The 20,204-nt window shown below is 48.1% G+C and overlaps 2 protein-coding genes across 4 annotated transcripts; both read right to left on the reverse strand.

Moving 5' to 3' along the window:
• Window positions 1-105: 105 nt before the first annotated feature.
• LOC104141846 (leukotriene B4 receptor 2-like) lies at window positions 106-11,595 on the reverse strand. Of its 3 annotated transcripts, XM_009671405.2 has the most exons (7): window positions 10,610-11,595; window positions 10,120-10,161; window positions 8,622-8,927; window positions 7,861-8,202; window positions 7,174-7,278; window positions 6,994-7,093; window positions 106-1,278 (listed from the first exon to the last, which is right to left on the reverse strand). In XM_009671405.2, exons 1-7 carry the CDS (start codon window positions 10,782-10,784, stop codon window positions 246-248), a joined length of 2,103 nt encoding a protein of 700 aa, XP_009669700.2. In that variant the 5' UTR covers window positions 10,785-11,595; the 3' UTR covers window positions 106-245. The 3 variants fall into 3 exon arrangements, with proteins under 3 accessions (XP_009669700.2, XP_068777897.1, XP_068777896.1); XM_068921796.1 differs by lacking the exon at window positions 8,622-8,927; XM_068921795.1 differs by lacking the exon at window positions 7,174-7,278.
• Window positions 11,596-11,738: 143 nt separating this feature from the next.
• On the reverse strand, window positions 11,739-18,176 carry LOC104141841 (Fc receptor-like protein 5). Its single transcript, XM_068921797.1, has 8 exons — window positions 18,029-18,176; window positions 17,255-17,293; window positions 15,315-15,614; window positions 14,713-15,015; window positions 14,113-14,430; window positions 13,244-13,537; window positions 12,464-12,565; window positions 11,739-12,016 (listed from the first exon to the last, which is right to left on the reverse strand). Exons 1-8 carry the CDS (start codon window positions 18,057-18,059, stop codon window positions 11,946-11,948), a joined length of 1,458 nt encoding a protein of 485 aa, XP_068777898.1. The 5' UTR covers window positions 18,060-18,176; the 3' UTR covers window positions 11,739-11,945.
• Window positions 18,177-20,204: the final 2,028 nt, after the last annotated feature.

Below are 20,204 nucleotides of genomic sequence, written 5' to 3' on the forward strand. Positions count from 1 at the left end.
CTTGGCAGCCCCCAAGCCTCCAGGGATGTTTGCATTCAGGTCTGCCAATGCTCCCTTTGCGGCTTTTACTTCATTCAAGGGAAAAATAGTGCTTCATAGATAACATTAGCATATAACATCACATTTAAAGATCCATTAAAATTACTCAAAAATATCCATGCACAAAGCTTAAAAGACATAATGCACATGAACCAGTTGTGCCTGATCACTGCGTGCTCCAGTCAGCCTGATTGGTGTAATTAGAGTCACTGCATGGGAGGTCCCACCATGTCCATTGCTGGGTGTCCCTGGGCTGGCTGATTCCCATTGAGGTCCCCAGAGGTGCCTTCAAAGAAGCGGGCAAGGAAGTCAGCCCCAGAGGACCGAATAAGGTGGCCAGCAGCAAAGGCATAGAGGATGGGGTTGAGGCTGCTGCTGAGGAAGGCCAAGGCGGTGGCCCCTGCCCGGGCACCCTTCCAGGCCCGGCCCAGGTTCTCAGCTGTCTGGCCTGTGGCCACACTGGAGGTGGCCTGCAAGACATTGACCACATGATAGGGCAACCACAGAGTGGCAAAACAGAGCACCACAGCGGCAATCAACCTGCCTGTGCGGCCTCCGCGGTGCCACGGCCGGCCTCGCAGCCGTAGCAGGATGGCAGCATAGCTGCCAGCAATAATGGTGAAGGGCAACACAAAGGCCACAGATGTCTCCAAGGCAAGGTGGAAGACAGCCGCAGCAGGGTGACCATGGCATGGCTCACAGAGCTGGCCAGGCGCAGCTGGGTCTGGCACCACACGGCGGTAGACTAGTGCTGGTGAGGCCAAGATGGCAGCTCCCAGCCACGTGGCCACCAAGGCCTTGGTGGCCACAGCCTTCCTCCGCAGGGTGAGGGAGAGGAAGGGCTGATAGACAGCCAAGCAGCGATCGAGGCTCAGTAGGGTGACAATGAAGACACTAGCGTACATGGAAAGGCCACAGATGTAGTAGAGAGTCTTACAGGCCACCTCACCGAGGAGCCAGGAGCGAGCGGCAAGGAAGAGGCCGAAGAAGGGTGCGAGGAGGAGGATGGCGCCATCGGCCAGGGCCAGGTTGAGCACTAGCACAGCAGTGACAGAGCGGCACCCAGGCTGTGTCCACCGCAGCAGGCTCCAGGCTACAAAGAGATTTCCTGGTAGTCCCAGGAGGGCAGCAGCCCCAAGGAGGATGGCACCCACCACGCGGGAAGCTGGCAAAGACAGCAGGGTGCTGTTACCAGAGATGGAGAGGCACTGGGCAGCTGAGGGGGGCAACTGGGAGGCACTGTGGGAGGAAACAATGGATGAGGAGGGCCACCACATAGCCCCACTCCCACTTAATAGCACCACTCCCTCCCAATAGACCAGTCCCTGACCATAGGGACTCCAACCCTATCATTGTGCTCACAAACCTTACCTCATTTCCACCTCATAGCCCCACTCACACCTTATAAACCAGTCCCTGACCATAGCTTCACTCCCACTACTTGGCCTCACTCCCACACACATAGCCCACTCCAACACCAAAGCCAGCCAACAACCAGGCCAATGAATAACCACTCCAACATCAAAGTCAATATCAACACCCAAATAACAGCCAGGTTCCACCCTGTAGCCTTACTCCCACCCCACAGCCCCATTCCTACTTTATAGCCCAATCCCTTACTATAGCCCAGGCCTACTCCCTACCCAATCAAACCTCCTGGCCTCACTCTCACTCCATAAATTCCTCCCGCATCAAAGACTAATTACAATCCATGTGCACGCTCCCAGCCAATGCCAAATTCCCACCTAATGACCCCATTCCTACCCCAAAACCCACTCCCACCCCCTAATCCCACTCAGTCCCATCACCCCACCCCCTTGGCCCACTCCCAACTCAAAGCCTTACTCCTACCCCCAAGGACACTCCAATCGCAAAGCTCACTCCCACCCCATAGCCAAGCCCCATTCCATAGCCCACTAGCATCCCGTAGCACCATTATTACCCATAGCTCCGCTCCCACCTCATAGCACGGTCCCAACCTAGAGCCCCAGTCCTGCCTTAAATCCCAGCTCCAACCCCATAGCCCAATGCCCCCATATAGTCCAATTGCACTCTATGCTCTCAGTCCCACCCTGTAGCCCCACTCCCACTTTATAGACCAAACCCTCACAATAGCTCCACTCCCACACCATATCTTCACTTCCACTTCACAGCCTCAATTGCATCCTACAGTCCAATATCACCCCGTAACTTCACGTTGACCCTACAGCCCCACTCACACACCGTATTCGCGCTACCAAACCATAGCCCAGTCCCTCAACATGGCCCTACTGACACCCCATGTCCTCACTTCCACACCATAACACCACTCCCTCCACGTAGCCCACTCTCAACCCATATCCCAGTTCAGCCACACAGCAAAACACCAAAGCCATAGCCTAACTTCTCTCCCATAGCCAAACTGTCAACTCATGGCCTACTCCGGTTTCATAGCCATACTCTCACCTCATAAAAAATTCCTAGCCCATAAGTCCACTGCCAATATGTCCCTAGCTCCCACCCCATAGGTCCCCTGCCACCACATCACCCAATGCCTACCCCATAGCCCACACCTGCACTATATGTCCAATCCCATCTCATAGTCAACCTCCACTTAGACAATTGCCTGACCCACAGCTTCTCTCTTCACCTCATAGACCACCATAGACCTCTTCCACCTCGTAGCCAAATGCCTAATCCATAGTCCTAATTCAACCCTATAGACACTCAACCCTACAGCCATTATTCACTCCAAAGTTGGTGCCAAGATCATAGCCCAGTGACAATCTTACCCTACTCCTAACCCATTGTCGAGAACCCACATCATTGCCCAATGCCCACTCCATAGCTCCACTCCCTCCCCACAGTCCTATTCCTGAGCTATAACTCACTCCCACCTCATAGTCCAACAACTGCCCCATAGCCCTGCCTCAAACCCACAGCCCAACCTCACTCCGCAGCCCCACCCAACTCATTGCCTGACGATTACTTTCTAGACCCACTTCCACACAATAGCCTCCCTTGCATTCCATTGTCAAACTCCCACTCCGTAACCCGTTCCCTCTTCTTATCTCAAAAACAATCCCTTAGTTCAAACTGCCCCATAGACCTAAGGCTAACTTGTAGCCTCACTCCCACCTGATAATATCACTACCTCCCATTACCCAACATGTAACCCGTAGCCGCATCTCCATATAAAATATGGCTCCAATGACACCCTGTAGCCCAACACCTATGCCATAACCTAGTCCTGCACTATAGCCCTGCTTCTACCCCCAAACCCAGCAACTACTCTGTAGCCCAACCCCAGACCCATAACTTCATACCAACTCCATAATCTCATACTCGCCCAATAGCCCAAGGCCTAACTCATAGCCACACTCCGACACTGTATCACCAGTGCCATCCCATAGCACAAAGTCCCCTCTTAAGATAAGGTCAAAGCCCAGACCCTTAATCCTACTCTCAACATTGTACGCAAAGCCCCAGTCCCTATTGCCCACTCCATAGCTTCACTCCCAACTCATAGTCCCTGGTAACCCCACAGCCCACTGCCTAAGCTACAGCCCCACTCTTACTCTCTACTGCATTTCCACCTCATAGTCCACACCTAATCATAACCTAGCTTCCATAATGTACATTGCTCCCACCTCATCGCTCCACTCAAAGTACCTAAGCCAAAATGCACCCTGCAGTTTGAATCCCATCCCGTAACACAATAGCTGCATCTTAGCCCCACTCCCAATTCGTGCCCTACTCCCAATCCATACACCTGGTCCCGTATCATAACACACTCCCTCTTTTTAGCCGGAGATGCCCTATAACCCATTTCCATCCCATACCCCTACTCACATCACAACTCTTAATGACCACTCCATAGCCTTTATCCCACACTGTAACTGCAATGCAACTCAGTAGTCTACAACTTGTCCTACAGCCCAATGCCTACCAAATAGCCTCACTATCACCCCATTGCTCATTTGCATCCGGTAGCCCAACATCCATTCCATAAGCTCACTCTCATCTCATAGACCAATGCCTAACCCAATGCCTCACTCTCACACTGTAACCCACTGGCCACTGCACAGCACAGTACCTACCCAATGTCTACCCTATAGCCTCAGGTCAACCCCACAGCCCACTACAAGTCCATATCCTTCACCCATTGTTCCACTTCAGTCCCATAGCTCCACCCATGCCTCACAGCCAAACACACATCCATAGCACCACTCCCACCCCATAGTCCTAAGCCCACCTCAAAGTCCAACACCTATCACATGGACCCACTATCACTCAGCTGCCACAGAACCACCAAAGAGATCACTCTTAAGCCACGGCCCATTCCAGTCCCACTCCATAGCTCACTCTCACCCCATATCCCCACTCTGTCATCATAGCCAAACTCCCACTCCATAGTGCCACTTCTAACCCATAACCAATTCCCATCTCATAGTGCACTCCTCCATGGCACAAAACCTAACCTGAAGCCCCACTCCAACCCATAGCCTCACTTCCACCCCACAGCACAATGCCTACCTGACATCTCTAGTCCCTCCCCATAGACCAACTCTACACCATAGGCAAGAAACCGCCTTATAGCCCCTCTCCCAACACCTGTTCCAAAGTCCCATTCTCACCTCATAGTCCAAAGAAAAACCCACTCCATTACTCCATTCCTATCCCACAACCTATCAGTTGCCTCCTCCCCACTCTAACATTATAGCCTGACAGCCACCCCATGTTCCACTCCCACCTTGTAGCCTAAAACCCAGCCTGTTGTCTTTCTCCTATTCCATTTGCCTTCTCCCATCCCATAGGCCAAAGACAATGCTGTAGAACAACATATACTGCATAGTCCCACTCCTACCACATAACCCCAATTTCACCACCAGCCCCACTCTCACCTTATAGCCCCCATGTCTGTCCTGTACTCCATTGACTCAGATCAGGCTGCCTCCTCTCCCTTTCTTTACTCTCCTCCCTTTACGTCTTCTAAAGATGGAGGACAGAAACCCCAAGCGCTGAGTAATAGGGTGGGTACAAACACATTGGATTAGGAGGGACACACACTTCCTCCGCCTTCATCAATGCCTTCTCTTTCCTCCTCCATCCCTGGGTCCCATGGGGATAAGGGCCCAGGCGGAAGAGGGTGGAGGGGAAGGAAGGACAACTGCAAGGTAGTGATAAAGTGGTGGAGAGTTAGAGGGGACAGTTATTGGGATGGAACCATTTATCTCATACCCCTATCGTGCAACATCAGACACCCCCAGTGTCTCCCTCTTCTCCACCACCACAGCCCACGTATCCCACCCCTTCGGCCTAACATACCCCCAAAGGCCCCCATATCCTTGCTGCCACCCACATCTTGACCCCCACCCTCATAGCCCACAGCCCCATATGCTTCCATACCCTCTCAGTATCCCATGACCACAACCCCTCTATATTGATCCCATAGCTCCCACCTTTCCCCATATTCCTTGCCACAGCCAAGCCCTATAGCATGTAATATTCCCACAGCCTCCCACACACCCACAATGCCCCACATTCACTCGTCATAATCCCACTGCTGTCCCCACATTTCCCCATTCCTAGTGACTCAAATGCCATCTTCTCGTTTTCCCATATGCTCCCAGACCCACATTTCTCCACAGTGCCCCATATCCCAGTTCCACAACCCTCATATACCACCATCCCCCATCTCATCCCCACATGCTGCCATATCACCACAGCCCCAGTATCTCAGCCCACCCCATATCCTTATAGTACTCCATATTCCATTTCCACAGGCCTCCATATCACCACATACCCCATGTACCATTCACACAGTCCCTATATCCCATTTCTACAGCTTCTCATAACCCCAAAGTCCACCTATATCTCATCCCCACAGATGCCATATCCCCAAAGCACCCAATAAACTTCTACTGCATTGATATCTCATCAGAAGGGCAGTACTCTGACCCACCATGTTTCCACTGTCCCCATATTCCATCCACACAGTTCTCCCCCATCTCATACATACAGTCCTCCAAAATGCCATATCCGCTCTTGGTGTACCCTATAACCACACAGTGCCAGCCTCAGAGACCCCATCTCCCCATGGTGTTCCATATACTCTTCCCACAGTCCTCCATATACCTGCACTCTCCCACATACTTCTGAATTGCCCTCCATATCCCCACTGTCACCCATTTTCCCCTATTTTCCCACAGTGTTTCCCGTCTCTGACACCTTCACTGCTGTCCCGGAGAACCTAGGCATTGGGACTCCCTACAACGATCCCTTATGCCATCTGCCATGACTCTCCAGAAACCTGTTGGATCCCCTAGGTAGCACTGCCCCAACACCAAAGACAGGGGCAACTCCAAGCAGGAAGCAGAAACAGTGACAGCAGTTGCCATCAGTTTAGTGATAACCAAAAGGACTTGATTTTGTTTGATGCTTTCCTTTCCACCTTCTTCTCCTTTCCTTCCTTCCTTCACCCACACTCTTCCATTGCCTTTCTAACTTGCTTTTCCTTTCTTCCCATTCTCGTGCCCTTCCTCTGCTCCAGGCCTACCATTCCTTCCCCCACACTCTTTCATTCATTCATTCACTCAGTCTTTCTTCATCCTTTAATTTTTCATTCATATCCTTGTTTTCCCTCCCTTTTCTCTCTTTCACTCATTCTCACTTTTTTCTCTCATTTTCTTTATTTTTCATTTCTCAACCTCTTCTCTTCTCTTTCTTTCACTGATTTTTCTCTTTCTCTCTCACACCTCTTAACACCTTTGTCTCCCTAACCCTCCCTTTCCCATGTAAAATGATAGCCCTTTTCTACTCTCTCTCCCACTTCTTTTCTCTCTTCTTGCTTTATCCTACAGCCTGGGTCTGATATGGCTGCATATCAGCCTTTCTGGATATGTCATATGTGGGGAGTGGTCTTGAGGGGATGGAAACGCCAAGCATGTCTTCTCTCACTCATCCTGCTCCTACTTATGATGCTGAGGGCTGGGTTGGAGTTGCAGGGTGGACAAGGATCTACAGGCTGTTTGGGAGGTCCCAAGGAGTCTGGCTTCAAACTGTAATGAGGAATCTGTGGGAAGGAGAGATAAAAAGTGAGGTGTGTGCCTGGCAGGAAGAATGTGGGCTGTTTCCCCTTGACTGAGGATATACCTTTGTCTTTCACCCACATCCAGAAGAAGACGAGGATGAGGCTATTGATGGTGAAGAAGCAGCCACCCACAACCAATAACCGTAAAATGAGGAAGCAGCTGTTTCCTGCAATGAGGAAGGATGGGCTGGATGAAAGTGTAGGTGGTGAGCATGCATGCTCATGCTGGGAAGGATGTGAACAACTTTCTCTCTCTCTCTGCCGCACTTCCCTCTCCATTTTTCCATCCCTTCTTCACCTACCCTTCTTAGTTCCTGAGGGCTGAACACCCAAGGATTCTCCCTATTTGCCCCTATGTGCAGAAGGCATTGAGTGTTTTTAGAGAGGTGACCTAGAAAGACAAAGGGAGGACGATGAAACATGAAGTTGCAAGGGGGGAAAGAGGAATGATTGGATTAGTTGGTAGATGGAGAGATAGTTGGGATGAAGGAGGGATTGGGGGAGGGAGAGAGATGGGCGGAAGACTAGGTGGGCTAGTTCATGGATGGAAGGATGGATGGTTGGACAGACAGACCAGCTGCTAGATGAAAGAATGGAGGAATCAGCTAGTTTGTAGATGGATGAACAGGTGATGGAATGGGCTAGTTTCAGCGTAAATGGAGGGAGGGAGGGATAACGGAATGGGCTAGTTAGTGGATGGATGAATAGACAGACAGATGGGACTGTGAATGGATGGAAGGCCAGCTCACCCCTCTTGTTGCTATTAATAGTGATATTTATGGCTTGGCTTGTGAGGGAGGGGATCCATCTCTCCTGCATCTTTTCCTCATACTTGCAGGTAAAGTTTCCACTGTGTTGGGGACCAGCGTGTAGAAAGTGGAGGACCATGGCATTCTTCAAAATGCCCTCTCTCTCAGATATGTTGTTCTCAGAGCCCACCTTCCTGGGGGCAACCTCTTCTCCATTCCGGTAGAAGTGAAACCTCCGCTCGGTGGCATTTCCAGGGGCCTTACAGATGATCCTTAGGAGATCTCCTTTCATCACCTCTCCCAGCGGGGACTCCACCATCAGCAGTGGCTGTGGAAGATGATCTGAACAAGGAAGAGGAGGAAAGAATGGGGATGTAGCAAAAAGGGGGAAAAAAGTGGATCTCCAAATGCTTGTTTTTACACTGTATGCAGCAAAGTTTGAGATTATAACCATCCCACCATGATGGAAAAAGCAGTCGTAGCCAGTTTGACTAGCTGGCAGGCAGCTTCTACCCTATACTCATCCCAGCCAGATAGAGTCTCCACCCAGACCTCTTACAAGCTGTAGGGCAACTGTATGGATTGGACTGATCTCTGGGGCCCACCAGGCTTATGGGACTGCTCACATCACTAGCAACTGAATAATCATATTGGGTGGGTATAGCTGCTACTCATGTTTAGGCATATGAATTTTCAGGAAGGGCAGAGCAGAGAGAGAGAGAGAGAGAGAGAGAGAGAGAGAGAGAGATCCCATTGCTCACCAGCAATACTGATCATCAGTTCCTCACTGGGTGGGGATTTGAATGACCTCTGGGCTTTCTGGAGGGTGTAGGTGCATAAATGCGGCCCCTTGTGCTGCATTTGGGAGAGGGTGAACGTGTAGGTGTAGTTGTTCCTCCAGCTAAACTCTGATAGTGCCCAGCCGGCCTCACCAAAAAGTTGGTACAAACGCTTCCCAGTGATGTTGGCTGGAGTGGTGCACACCAGCGTGACAGACTCTCCAAGAAAATACTCCTCCTTTGCCTGCAGCACCGAGAGGGTTGGAGCAGGGGCTACAGCTGCGTTCACTGGTGGATAGAGATGGAGACAGGCAGGGCTTCAGTGGGGGGACAAAGATGAGGTGAGGCAGAAGAAGCAAGGAGTAACTCCACAAGAAAGAAAGAAATCGTCTTTTGTTTCGAGGAATAAGAAAACAAAACCATAGAGGGGATCTAATTAAGCAGAAATTTTTCTAGGCTTTGACTCATTTTGTCTCTACCTGAGTCAGCAAAAGCTGGTCACTCACTGCCTTGGGTTGTTATCTGACAGCATAGGAAAAGAAGCTGAGGATAAACAAGGGGCAGGCTGTTGCCTGGCTCTTCCCATGCCTCTTTCAGGGGTGTTAATGGCCCTTTGCAGGTACTCTAGCAATACAGAGGCAAGAAGGCTGGGCAGAGTAGACTGCGGAAATCAGTCCCCTCCAAGTATGCCACTTGTTGCTATTGATTCGTCAATAGGTATAGATTCTAGGGCCATTGAGCAAAATTTGCAGCTCACATCACTCCAGATCCAGCCATCCCCTGAATCTAAAGACCTGTGAAGATGCTGGAGAGAGTGTCTTCATCTCTTTCTGTCCCCTGGATGCACTAGGAGTGTCACACAGTGGGACCCAATGGGGCAAAGGAAACAGTGAAACCTTTCCCCACTCCAGATAGTTTCATAATACAAGCAGAAATGTCTTTTCAAGTGAGATTTTCTGCCGCCACAAATTGGCACTTTATGAAAATATCAAATGGGTGGTGGAAAAGGCAGAGTTTGGAGGGTTACAGCCATTGCTAGTGCTCTTCTGCAGTGGTCTTATGGAAACCACAGTGCTTGGTCTGTCATCCACAGCCATTAACCCTACAAAAATACTATCTTCCCACACCCAGACTGGGAGGAGCCAGTGGGAGAAGGGGAGGACTGAGGATCATTCTGATGCTCAAGGGGTTTCCAGAGGGATGAGGTATGAGCCACTCATCACAAAAGTGGGTTTACTCCAGGCAGGACTTCACTGAAGAAAAAAAAAAGCCCTAGCAACTCATTTCATTAGTGGGTTCTTTATGGGGTATTGGGAAGGGGAAAGAGGCTGAGGACTTCCCAGGTGGTCACAAAAGTGTGTCCCAAAGCCCTGGGTCTAGACTAGGGGACCTGGGGTCCTGTGCCCCAGGCAGCTCAGTCCCTCTGTAAGGACACCCGAGGACACCCTCTCCCAGCCCCCAGGAACCCCAGAGGTGTTACCTTCCTCATGGACCATCTGGCAGAGCTGGAGCTGCACAGTGGCTGGAAGAGAACAGAAGAGAGAAGGACTAAATGCAGCAGTATGGAAACAGATGAGTGTGGAGAAGGGGGGGAAGGGAGGTTGTTGGAGAGAGGCTAAAACAGAGGGGAAGAGAAGGGAAGGAAAGGCAAGGGTAAAAGAGGGAGGGAGAGAAGGTGGGGAGGGCAGGGCGGGGCAGGAGGAAGAAACAGAGAACAGAGAGAAACAAGAATAGAGAGAAATATGAAAGAGAGGAGGAAAGAGGACTGGAAGTCAGAAGAGGGAAAAAGAAGAGATCAAGGCAGAACAAGATGTAGAAAGGAGAAGAAGGCAGAAGGAGAAGGGATAGAGACAAAGAAAAAGGAGAGAACAGAGAAGAGAGAAGGGAAGAAAAGAGAGAAAACAGGAGAGACAGATTCATGAAAGAGGAAGGAGAAGAAAAGGTGCAAGGTGGGGGTGATCAATACTCACTGAGGAGCATCATGAAGTGGGAGATTAACATGCCACTGTGGCGCAGCAGGAGCTCAGTGCTCTGCACTGGACTGTCCAGGAGAGTAACTTGCTGCCTAGTCACTCCGTCCTTCCCTCTCTGTCCATCTGACTTGAGTTGGGTGGTCATGAGCGGAAGAGAGAGGAAGTGCTGCATGATTAAACACAAGTCACTAACCACAGCTGTAGATGGGAGGAAATTACATCATGGACACTGCATGTCTTCAGAGGCAAGTGGCACACCAATGTCTCCCCTTCTCTCCTTCCTTCCTTCCTTCCAAAGGTATGTCTGTATTGTATTGGCTTTGGCAGCCACATTCACTCGGAAAGCGCTTTGCTCAAATATTATATCAAGGTTGCTATCCACGTTTTTCACATTTTCGGCATACTTTCCTCTCCATGCACTCTGGATCTTTTAGGGGGTATCATCTTTGCCTCATGAACCACAGCCCATCTTACCCATCACTAAACCCAGAGGACAGAAGGGGTCTGCCTCTACTTTCCCCTGCCTTAGGCACCTTCCTCATGACTGGTGATAATTAGAACCAATAGTGATAAGGTCCTTCATTCTTGTTCTTGACTTTCTCAGCTGATCAGACCATGGGATTGTACCTTCCCCTTCCACTTTTCCCCACTTCCCAGTATGCCTGTGACCAACCAAAGTGTGCCATGACTAGATATGTTTAATGGCCCACTGCAAAATGGGCTAGGAATGGACATTTGCCAACAGGCAAATTGTTTCCTCAGTGCCCTTTTGTGTTACACAAGAGCCAAGATAGCTTCAGCTGTTGTACAAGGGCTACTCTTGAACTATTTAGGAGATGCAAAGCACTCACTTAAAATGCATCAACATCCAGTTAAAACAGTGAACTGGCAGAGACCAGAGGAGTGGGATTCATCTCCTCTGCCAGTGCTTGGACAACACTGTTTCGCTATCTGCTGCTTCCTCTGTCCCTTCAGGCTCATGGATCAAAGCAAATGTCCTCTGCATGGGATATTACCACAAGCCAGCATGGGGCAGACCAACCCTTTTGTGTGCTCTGGGACCAATTTCCCCATCTCTACCAGGCTCAGAAAGATGATGGAAGGGAATCAGAGAAAGAAACATTAGTGGGCTTGAAAACAGATTTACTGACCAACTGGACAGGGGCATTTACAAAGTGAACGCTGGTTTGAATGTTCAAAGCAAAGGATAATAGAAACAATCATTTTATTTTCTTCCTTCTTTCTTGCTCCTCTGAGGTGGAGAAGAGGCTGAAAGTGAGTGCATTTTTTGAGCAAAGACGTGGGCCAAGCACTCCTGAGATCATATACCAGTTTAACTGACCAGGGCCAGAGGATAAGCACTTGTGTCATCTTTGTTGTGGAGCCCCTTCCAGTGAACATGGCCTAGCAAAGAGAGGAATGAAAGCGTTTATGGTTAAAATACCTAATTTGCTAAAAACAGGCTGTCACCAGCTGAAAAGACTCATAGGAGGCCCCCAACATGTCCTATACTTTGTTAGTCAATGTGTTGTTAGTCCCCATCATACAACCCAAGGATCAGGGTTAGGACTGAGGTGATACTGCCAGTCTGGGCTGCCACCATCCCACTAGAGGATGCTGCACAGTCTGGGTTTGTAGGAGGATGCTCTGCATGCTCAACCTTCTGTGAACTAAATTGTGAACCATGCTTTGGAGGGACCCACAATCCAAAGGCATAGTAGGAGCAGAAGTGCTCACCCCTTGACTGCACATGTTCTTCTCATCAATGTCACAATGTCCTTTCCCCTCAAAAGTATCCTCTGATCTGAGCCAGCCTGGATCATCCTTCCTTCCTTTGCACTCATCACTTACCTCTCCTCCTCTGGCAGATAAAGGCAGCCAGCAGCAACACCACGACCAGAGCAGCTGCAGCAGCTGCACATCCAGTCACCAATGGGATGGGTAGAGATGAGGCTGTTTGCCAGAGGATGAGAAAAGATAAGCAACTACGAACCATCAGCAAGAGAGCATCAGTCCACACATCTACAGTCATACTTTCCATTTTTGCATACTGAGTCCCTCTGAGAGGAAATCCAGAGTTGCTGTACGTGATGTCTTACTCTGGTCCCTAAACACGATGAGAATGCAGGCAGCACCCAGTTTGGCTAAGTTGCTTCCCCATCTCACCCTCCCAAAAAAAAGGTCCATTATCTCTGCAATCTTGGGGCCCATGCATGGCATCAGAAGGGTACTCCATCCTCTCTCACAGCCATGCCACAACACTGCAGACCTAGTGGTTTATATTTTTCAGCTGTTGCTACTTTCCTCTTCATGAGGCAAGTAACACTCTCCAAGGCACATTTTGGGTCTTGGCCCTTGGCTCAAATAAGCCAGGGATCATTCTGCAGGGGAATTAGATAATACCACCTTGCTCTATGAGCATAAAATAATAGTATTCCCTGGCCTACTTTATCTTTCACTCTAGCCTTTATGTTTCATGACTGTGGTGGTCTAGAAGTGAACTAGAGCAAGTGTAAAGCAGTTTAGACATTGGAATAGGTGAATCTGTCTCTAATGTAACTTGAAGGTACCTATTGTCTTTCTGCGTGTTATCTGGCCTGAGAAAATCTTGGATTGGCTACAGGGACTCACCGTGCATGGTAACCATCATTGCCTGGCTCAGGGGTGATGGGATCCACTTCCCACTGACTCTCTCCTCATACCTGCAGGTGAATTGCCCTGTCACAGTTGGTTTGGCTGCTGGGATGCTGAAGAAAGAGCGGTTCCTTGTGCAAGCCTCTGAGAATTGTTCTGTCCCATCTTTATAGAAGTAAAACTTCCATTCACCACTAGTGCCGTAGGCTACACAAGTGATAAGTAAAGGGTCCCCTTCCCTTACTTCTCCAGATGCGGGGTTCAAGATCAGATCTGGCTGAGCAGGGGGATCTGACAGAAGAAACACAGGAAATGAGTTAGCAAAAGAAATAGTGGTCTGAGACTCATTCAGGACTTCTGAGTTAAAAGGAAAACTACCCATTGTTCCTTTCCTCAAAGGATGGAGAAAGGTACTTTCACAGGCAGGTGAGAGATATCACTATAACACTATGCTCAGTGTGTTGCAAACTGAGTGCATTTAACTCTCTGCTGGAAGGCTGCAAAGGGTGGAGGCAAAACTGAGGCCTGCCTCTATAAGGCAGAATGGGCCCTGGGTATCTGAGGAGTTTGAAAACAGAGCAAAGGCCTAGGAAACTATGCTATGGGCTTTCGAAGGCTAATGCTGGCCACTTAGGAAGGCTCCGAGGATAAGCTGGGTGATTGAAATTATCCTCAGCTGAAGAGATAGAAACAAGTATAAAAAATGGTGATGGTTTTGACCACTTATTTTGCACAATGGGAAGCTCATTATGGTAATCTACTTCCAAAATCAGTCCTGAATTTGAGGTGTATATAATTATATGCACATAGGCTCCTAGAGGTTTGGATGTCTTCAGAACTCACAACAGACCCTGAGACAAACTTACCCTTCACAGTGACCTCCAGAACCTTGCTCTGGGGTGATGGCACCCATGTCCCGTCCACATCCTCCTCAAATCCACAAGTGAATTTCCCACTGAACCTCCTTGGAGTCTGCGGGAACAGCAGCTCAGTGAAATTCCCAGGGTTCATGGCAGTAGTCTCTGAGCCTGCCTGTCCTGGTGGGATCTCGACCCCATCCCTGTAGAAGTGAAATCTCAGCCTCGAGTCATCCCTGAAGGCAATGCAGGTGAGACGTAAGGGGTAGCCTTCAGTCACCACAGCAGAGGAAGGATCCACTCCCAGTTCAGGAGCAAAAGGAGGCTCTGGGGAGAAAAGTTGGAGGGAAAAAAAAAAAAACTTTAAAATGGCAACTGTATAGCTCTGAGCAAGGGGGAAATAACTAGTTGTTGCACAGCTGGAAAACACATATTAGGGGCAGGGGGAGGGAAAGATGGACAAAATGTTGGCTTTCAGTCAACCTTCTTGGCCATGACGGACAAGCTAGGGCATTTTGAGACCCAGATGGCATGTTAGGGAATAGCTTTGTTCTCTCCCTCATTGCTTTATTGTGCAGATTGTCCTCATCCCTTTTACTAAGGAATTACCTTTCACAAAGACAGTCACAATACTGCTCACAAAGGACAAGATCCAACGCCCCTCTACTTCCTCCTCATAGGCACAAGTAAAATTCCCCGTGTGATTCTGACTGCTCTGTGGGATGCAGAGTTGAGCACTCGTCTCTGATGAGTTGACCTCAGCTCCAGGGATGACCTCAGCTCCTTCTTTGTAGAAGTGAAACCTACGCTCCACTGTGTTTCCAGGAGCCATGCAGATGAAGAGAAGAGGGTAGCCCTCACTCACAACTCCACTGGAAGTGTTCAGAGACAGCATGGGAGGCAGTGGGGGGTCTAAAGGGAAAAAGCAAATAAACACTCTTAGGGTTCAGCTCTTCCTCCCTGCTTTAATCACCTATTTTTCTATTACATAAATCATGATATTGAAATGTAGTTCAAAAGAGATTCGAGCATGATGAGTTCAGAACAAGTAGCTGCAAAAGAGATGAGTGCCTCTCTCCATATGCTTTATTAAAGGAGTCATTGCAGGCCTGAGACTTGTAGGAAAGTATCTATGATGGAGGGAGGTATGATGAGGAAACAGAGCTGTCACAGAAGATAGAGAGAGAAATCTAGAGTGATACATGGCTTACCTTTAACATTGATGATGATCGCTTTGCTTTCCTTAGACCGGACTGGTCTGAGGAGCCGGTCTGTTACGGTATATCTGCATGTGTGTGACCCACCATCCTTTGGCCCTGTGATATTGAAGCTGTAGGTGTAGGCTTTCCTGAAGGTCCGAATATCCACAGCCCATCCAGCTGTCCCTGAGAACTGAAAGCCCTGTACCTTGGCCTTTGAAGAGGGAGCCTCACATCGGAAGGAGACAGCATCTCCAATGAGATATTCCATTTTCTCTGGGCTCACAAAGATGTTGGGGGGTGCAGGAAGGTCTGGGAAGGAAGTTAGTTAAACATTCAACTTATAGAAAGATAAATTAATCCATCATGGACCAGAGCAGACAGATGCCTCTAGCCTTGTGACCAATTGGTGCAGACATGCTGGCTCAGGTATTTGAGGAAAGGGTGAGCTCAGCTTGCAGCAGACATCCTAAAATAAGACTCTCTCTCCTGAATGATTCATGAATTCACTGGAAGAAATCAGGGTGTATTGCTGTTACTGTCAGCACAAACTCCAGCCCTGTTACCCATCCCTCATCCCCCCAGAATGGGGGCAGAAGGCACAGTGATGGTGAAAATCGGAAGTTGTCTTGGAGTCAAATTTCCATTTTTCTCAGAAAGTGTGCAAGAGATGAAAAAACAGCTCCTAACCAAGTCCCACAAGTCCGTGCCAAGCCTGCCCCAAGCAGCATGCAAAGCAATTGCTCAACTCTTTTTTTTTTTGGCCCACATTTAAAGCTGGAAACCAAATGAGATCAGTTTGATTCCTGGAAGATAGCTGCCTGTGACTAATAACAATAGTCCTTTAGCTGAGACCAGACCTTTAGGACGTAACCAAAATAGTATTACTGCTAACGTATGGTATAGGAAATAGTCCTTCTGGACTCATCCTCAGCCCCAGTGTTCTGTTTTGTCAGCACTGCAGGGGATGGGTCAGGCTACGTCCACTCTAAAACCTAATCTGGTAATCCAGTATGCTGCCAGCACCTTGATTCACACACTAGCTGGAGAAACACAGATGTGACACTTGATGGAGAAGAGAAAATGCAGGTGGAAGGCAGGGTGGACTCAAAATCACAGTGGAGAAGGGCTGGACCAGATGACACTGAGGGGCTTCAGCCAGATCCTGTTAGATTTCAGCTCGCATCCACCCAAAATAAAGCACAGAGCAGCTTGATTGTGAAAGAGGAACAAAGTTGTGGATGTGGCAGGGGAAGTAGGGCTAGCCACTGAACAGTCAACAAAAAGCTGTTCCCTCCCCTAACTGCGGAATCAGCAATTTCCTTGTAAACAGTTGGGCATCTTCATGCTTCACATGGAGAGTTTGCTGCCACTCGGGTTGAGTTAGAATGTTTTTCCCATGTTTCTCTCTAAGACCCCATACTGTACAGGTCTGAACTCTCTCCTAGATTTCCTCCCAAAGTACAACCAAGCAGGGGATGTGGAATGTTTTCTTTGGATATCTGTTCCGGTTGAACAAGCCTGTTTGCTCTGACTGATTGGTCTGAGAAGCAAAGCTCAGTCCCATGATCACTGAGGCAACAACTGGACTGAGAAGATAAAATCTCATTCTTCTGAAGGTCCATATCTACCCACCCTGTTTTGGTGCATGAAATGCACCACGAACGAATGCATGAAATTACCATTTGCATAGCTCAGATTCTCACTGGGGTTCAGACTATTCATTTTGCCAGTGGTCTATTAACTGGGATCCTGCCTGTGGTCTTACTGATACATGCCACCCACAAGTGGTGGTTCTTAAGAGAATCTGGGTGGAATGTGACCAGATGGAGTGCCTGAGATGCTTGAATCCTTGGGAAGATATGTCAGATGGGTGCCCACATGTTCAGTTGTCCCAAGAGGATAAGGAAATGAGTCACCCCACAGCCTCAACCCAAACCCAGAATTGTTACCTGCAGGTGACCCGCACAGGAAAAATATCTGTAGAGTAGCTGAAAAAAAGAAATGAAATGATTGAGAGGTCTGTGGAAGGCATGAGGGATACCACAGAAACTGGACAGGCAGTGGGAAATGGGTGCCAGTGAAGGGGGCCGTAAAGGGATGTTGGGTTTATACAAGTGAAACAGCAGAGCACATGCTTTGCAATTGTATCAATAGGGATCAAAAAGAAAGTGAGAGAATAGGAGAAAAAAGGAAAAAAGCATACTGATTTATCTACATAGAGGCAAGACAAGGCAGAGAGAGAGAGAGAAAGAGAAAGAAAGAAAAGAAAGAAAAAGAAAGAAAGAAAGAGAAAGAGAAAGAGAAAGAAAGAAAGAGGAAGGAAGGAAGGAAGAAAACTGATGTTTAGACAAAGCAGAAAGAAGAGAGAAGGGAAGAAATTGAGCACAAAAGGTGAAGAGAGAAGGAATGAAAATTTGCCATCCCTGAGAGATGAAAAAAGGAGATAGTAAGAGAAGGAAGAAGAAAAAGGAGAGACAAAAAGAAAAGGAAAAAGGAAGAGGTGACTGGTATATAGAGAAGAGACAAGTTATAGATGGAGAGAGTGTTATACAAATAAGGAGAAAAGGAAGGGAGAAGAGAAAAAGGATGGAATTTGTCTGCTTGGAAAAGGAAAGGAAGCTAATGGAGAAACAAAGGAATAGTGAGAGGAAAAGAGGAGTGTTACTAAAATGAAAGAAGGACACACTGAGTAAGGAAGGACAAGGGCCAAGACAGTCACTCACCAAGCAGTGGCAGAAAATAAGGGGACTCCATGCTGAACCAATTCTCCTTGGTATATGAGCTGGCCACCACCTCTTTCCGTTACTGTCCACGAAGGGAACAGAGTCTTCCTCTTGTTCAACCCCAGTTGCATGTGTTCCCTCCCCTCCATCACATGAGCAAGGACAATTCACCCAGACAACTCACTGCCAGGAAAGAGGTGGGGGGGGGGAGGGAGAAAGAGAGAGCAAGAAAGAAAGAAAGAAAGAGAAAGAAAGAGAGAGAGAGAGAGAGAGAGAGAGAAACAACATCTTCCTGACACTTTGTGGTCAGCTGCATCAGCCGAACAGTTTCACTTACATTTCCTTTGGTCAATGAACTGGGATATCTGACTACTTTAATTTTCCTCTGCCAGTTAAGACAAGAGAACATTTTGCTTTAGTTCTTTTTCAGTTATTAAATTGGGAATGGAGCCATGGGAAATAGTTTGTGGGAGGAAAACCATGGACAACCTTACATCTTTTGGGGAGAGGATGCATTGAACCCACCTAGGTTGCTCAGGTCTCAGCTGGAGATACTGACTTACTTCTCTGGTCAGTGGAAAGACACAGGGGATAGAGCCCTTCTCATGCCCTTTGTGTTTATCCATCTCTACTAACCACAGTCCATGGCGACTCCATTTTTCTCCTGAAGGTAGGTTAGCCTCGACAAGCTAAAACCAACTCCACATGAGCCCTTTGCAGCCAGTGTCGTGAAACTGATGCCTCTGATGGACAATTTGTCCCATCTACCTTCACAGCTTGTCTTACGAGGGAATATTCCCACTCAAGGAATAAACTCAAGAGTAAATGTGGGCAGGGGCCACATTCTGGAAACATATAGGGTAAGATTCTGTTGCTTCAACATAGATGTCCAGAGCTACTTGAGTTCTTCAGAGTATCCAGGATATCTGCAAAGAATTGGTGGGTGTGAGGAAGGGCTCAAAGGGAGACCAGGTCTTTCCTGAGCAGGTAGAATATGCTAGGGCATTTCAAATGGGGTTAGAAACCTATGCTCAACAACTCAATTAGTGCTACACTTGGTAAGAGAAACCCCACCCTAGTGCACATTTCATAGTGATTTGCAAGTACAGTGGAAAATTAAGAGATAAAACAGGTAATACTTCCTTCCCACCCTCCAGAATGGATCCTACCCTACTTTTCACTCAAAGTAGAGAATGCCTCAGTAGTGAGTCAGGTGCTTTTTGGGTTGTCTTCTTTACTGACTAAGGGCACATTAACTTCTTTTCCTAGAAGGCTTGTAAACAAGGAGTTGTCTGCAACGCTGCTTCACTTCCAGAGTCCCAGCACCCAGAGGCTCATTTAAAGCTCCAAGTTTACCAGTGATTGCTATCACCCCTAGTAACTTCAGGCAAACACAATCATAGAGGTCTCCGGCCTGGATGCAATTCATCTTGGCCTAAAGCAGATGTCCTTCCTTGGTCAGATGGATTGCACACTGAAAGAATCACATGCTGTTCAATAAGGAATAGCTCATAGGAAAATACCTAAAATCAGATAAGGTGAATCTTACACTAGCAGAGGGCGAACTTGACCTATATTCCTCTGCTCTGGTGTCCCAACCCCAATCTGCATCAATTAGGAGCCCGTCCCTAACTTCACTTGCTCTGCCAAAAATTTTTTGAAGCTTCTCTCCTTCTATATTCAGTGAAGACAGAGCAAAGCATCTCATGCTCTTTCTGCTAGTTCCCATCTCTGCCCATCTACTACATAAGGTGCTTTGAGTGTTTACATGTCAAACAAATGCAACTGAGTTCAATGTGTCAGTAGGTATTAGGAATAACCTCTTCCCCTTAGTATCATCTGCTGTTTGCTGGGTTTCCTGACACTGTTGGAGGAAATATGTAAAGTTTTACTTCCCAAATCCTATTCCTGAGGAACTTCATTAGTACACTGAAACTTCCCCTTTCCAGGCAACACTTTACACTATTCTTCCTGGCTTTATTGTTCTCCCTTAGATAGTGATTCAGCTCATCTAATGCTAGTCTTCCAGAAATTAGTTGCCTATGTTTTAGGTAATCATCTAAATCCACTCTATGAGCAGAAATCAAAATATCTGAAGGACAATTTATCCACGGCTAAAATCAGAGTCTGAGATAGGTGTGATGAGTCACCCTTGGAAAATGTTGATTTCTATCCA

Source organism: Struthio camelus, chromosome 29 (genome assembly GCF_040807025.1).
Source record: "Struthio camelus isolate bStrCam1 chromosome 29, bStrCam1.hap1, whole genome shotgun sequence".
Taxonomy (NCBI): domain Eukaryota; kingdom Metazoa; phylum Chordata; class Aves; order Struthioniformes; family Struthionidae; genus Struthio; species Struthio camelus.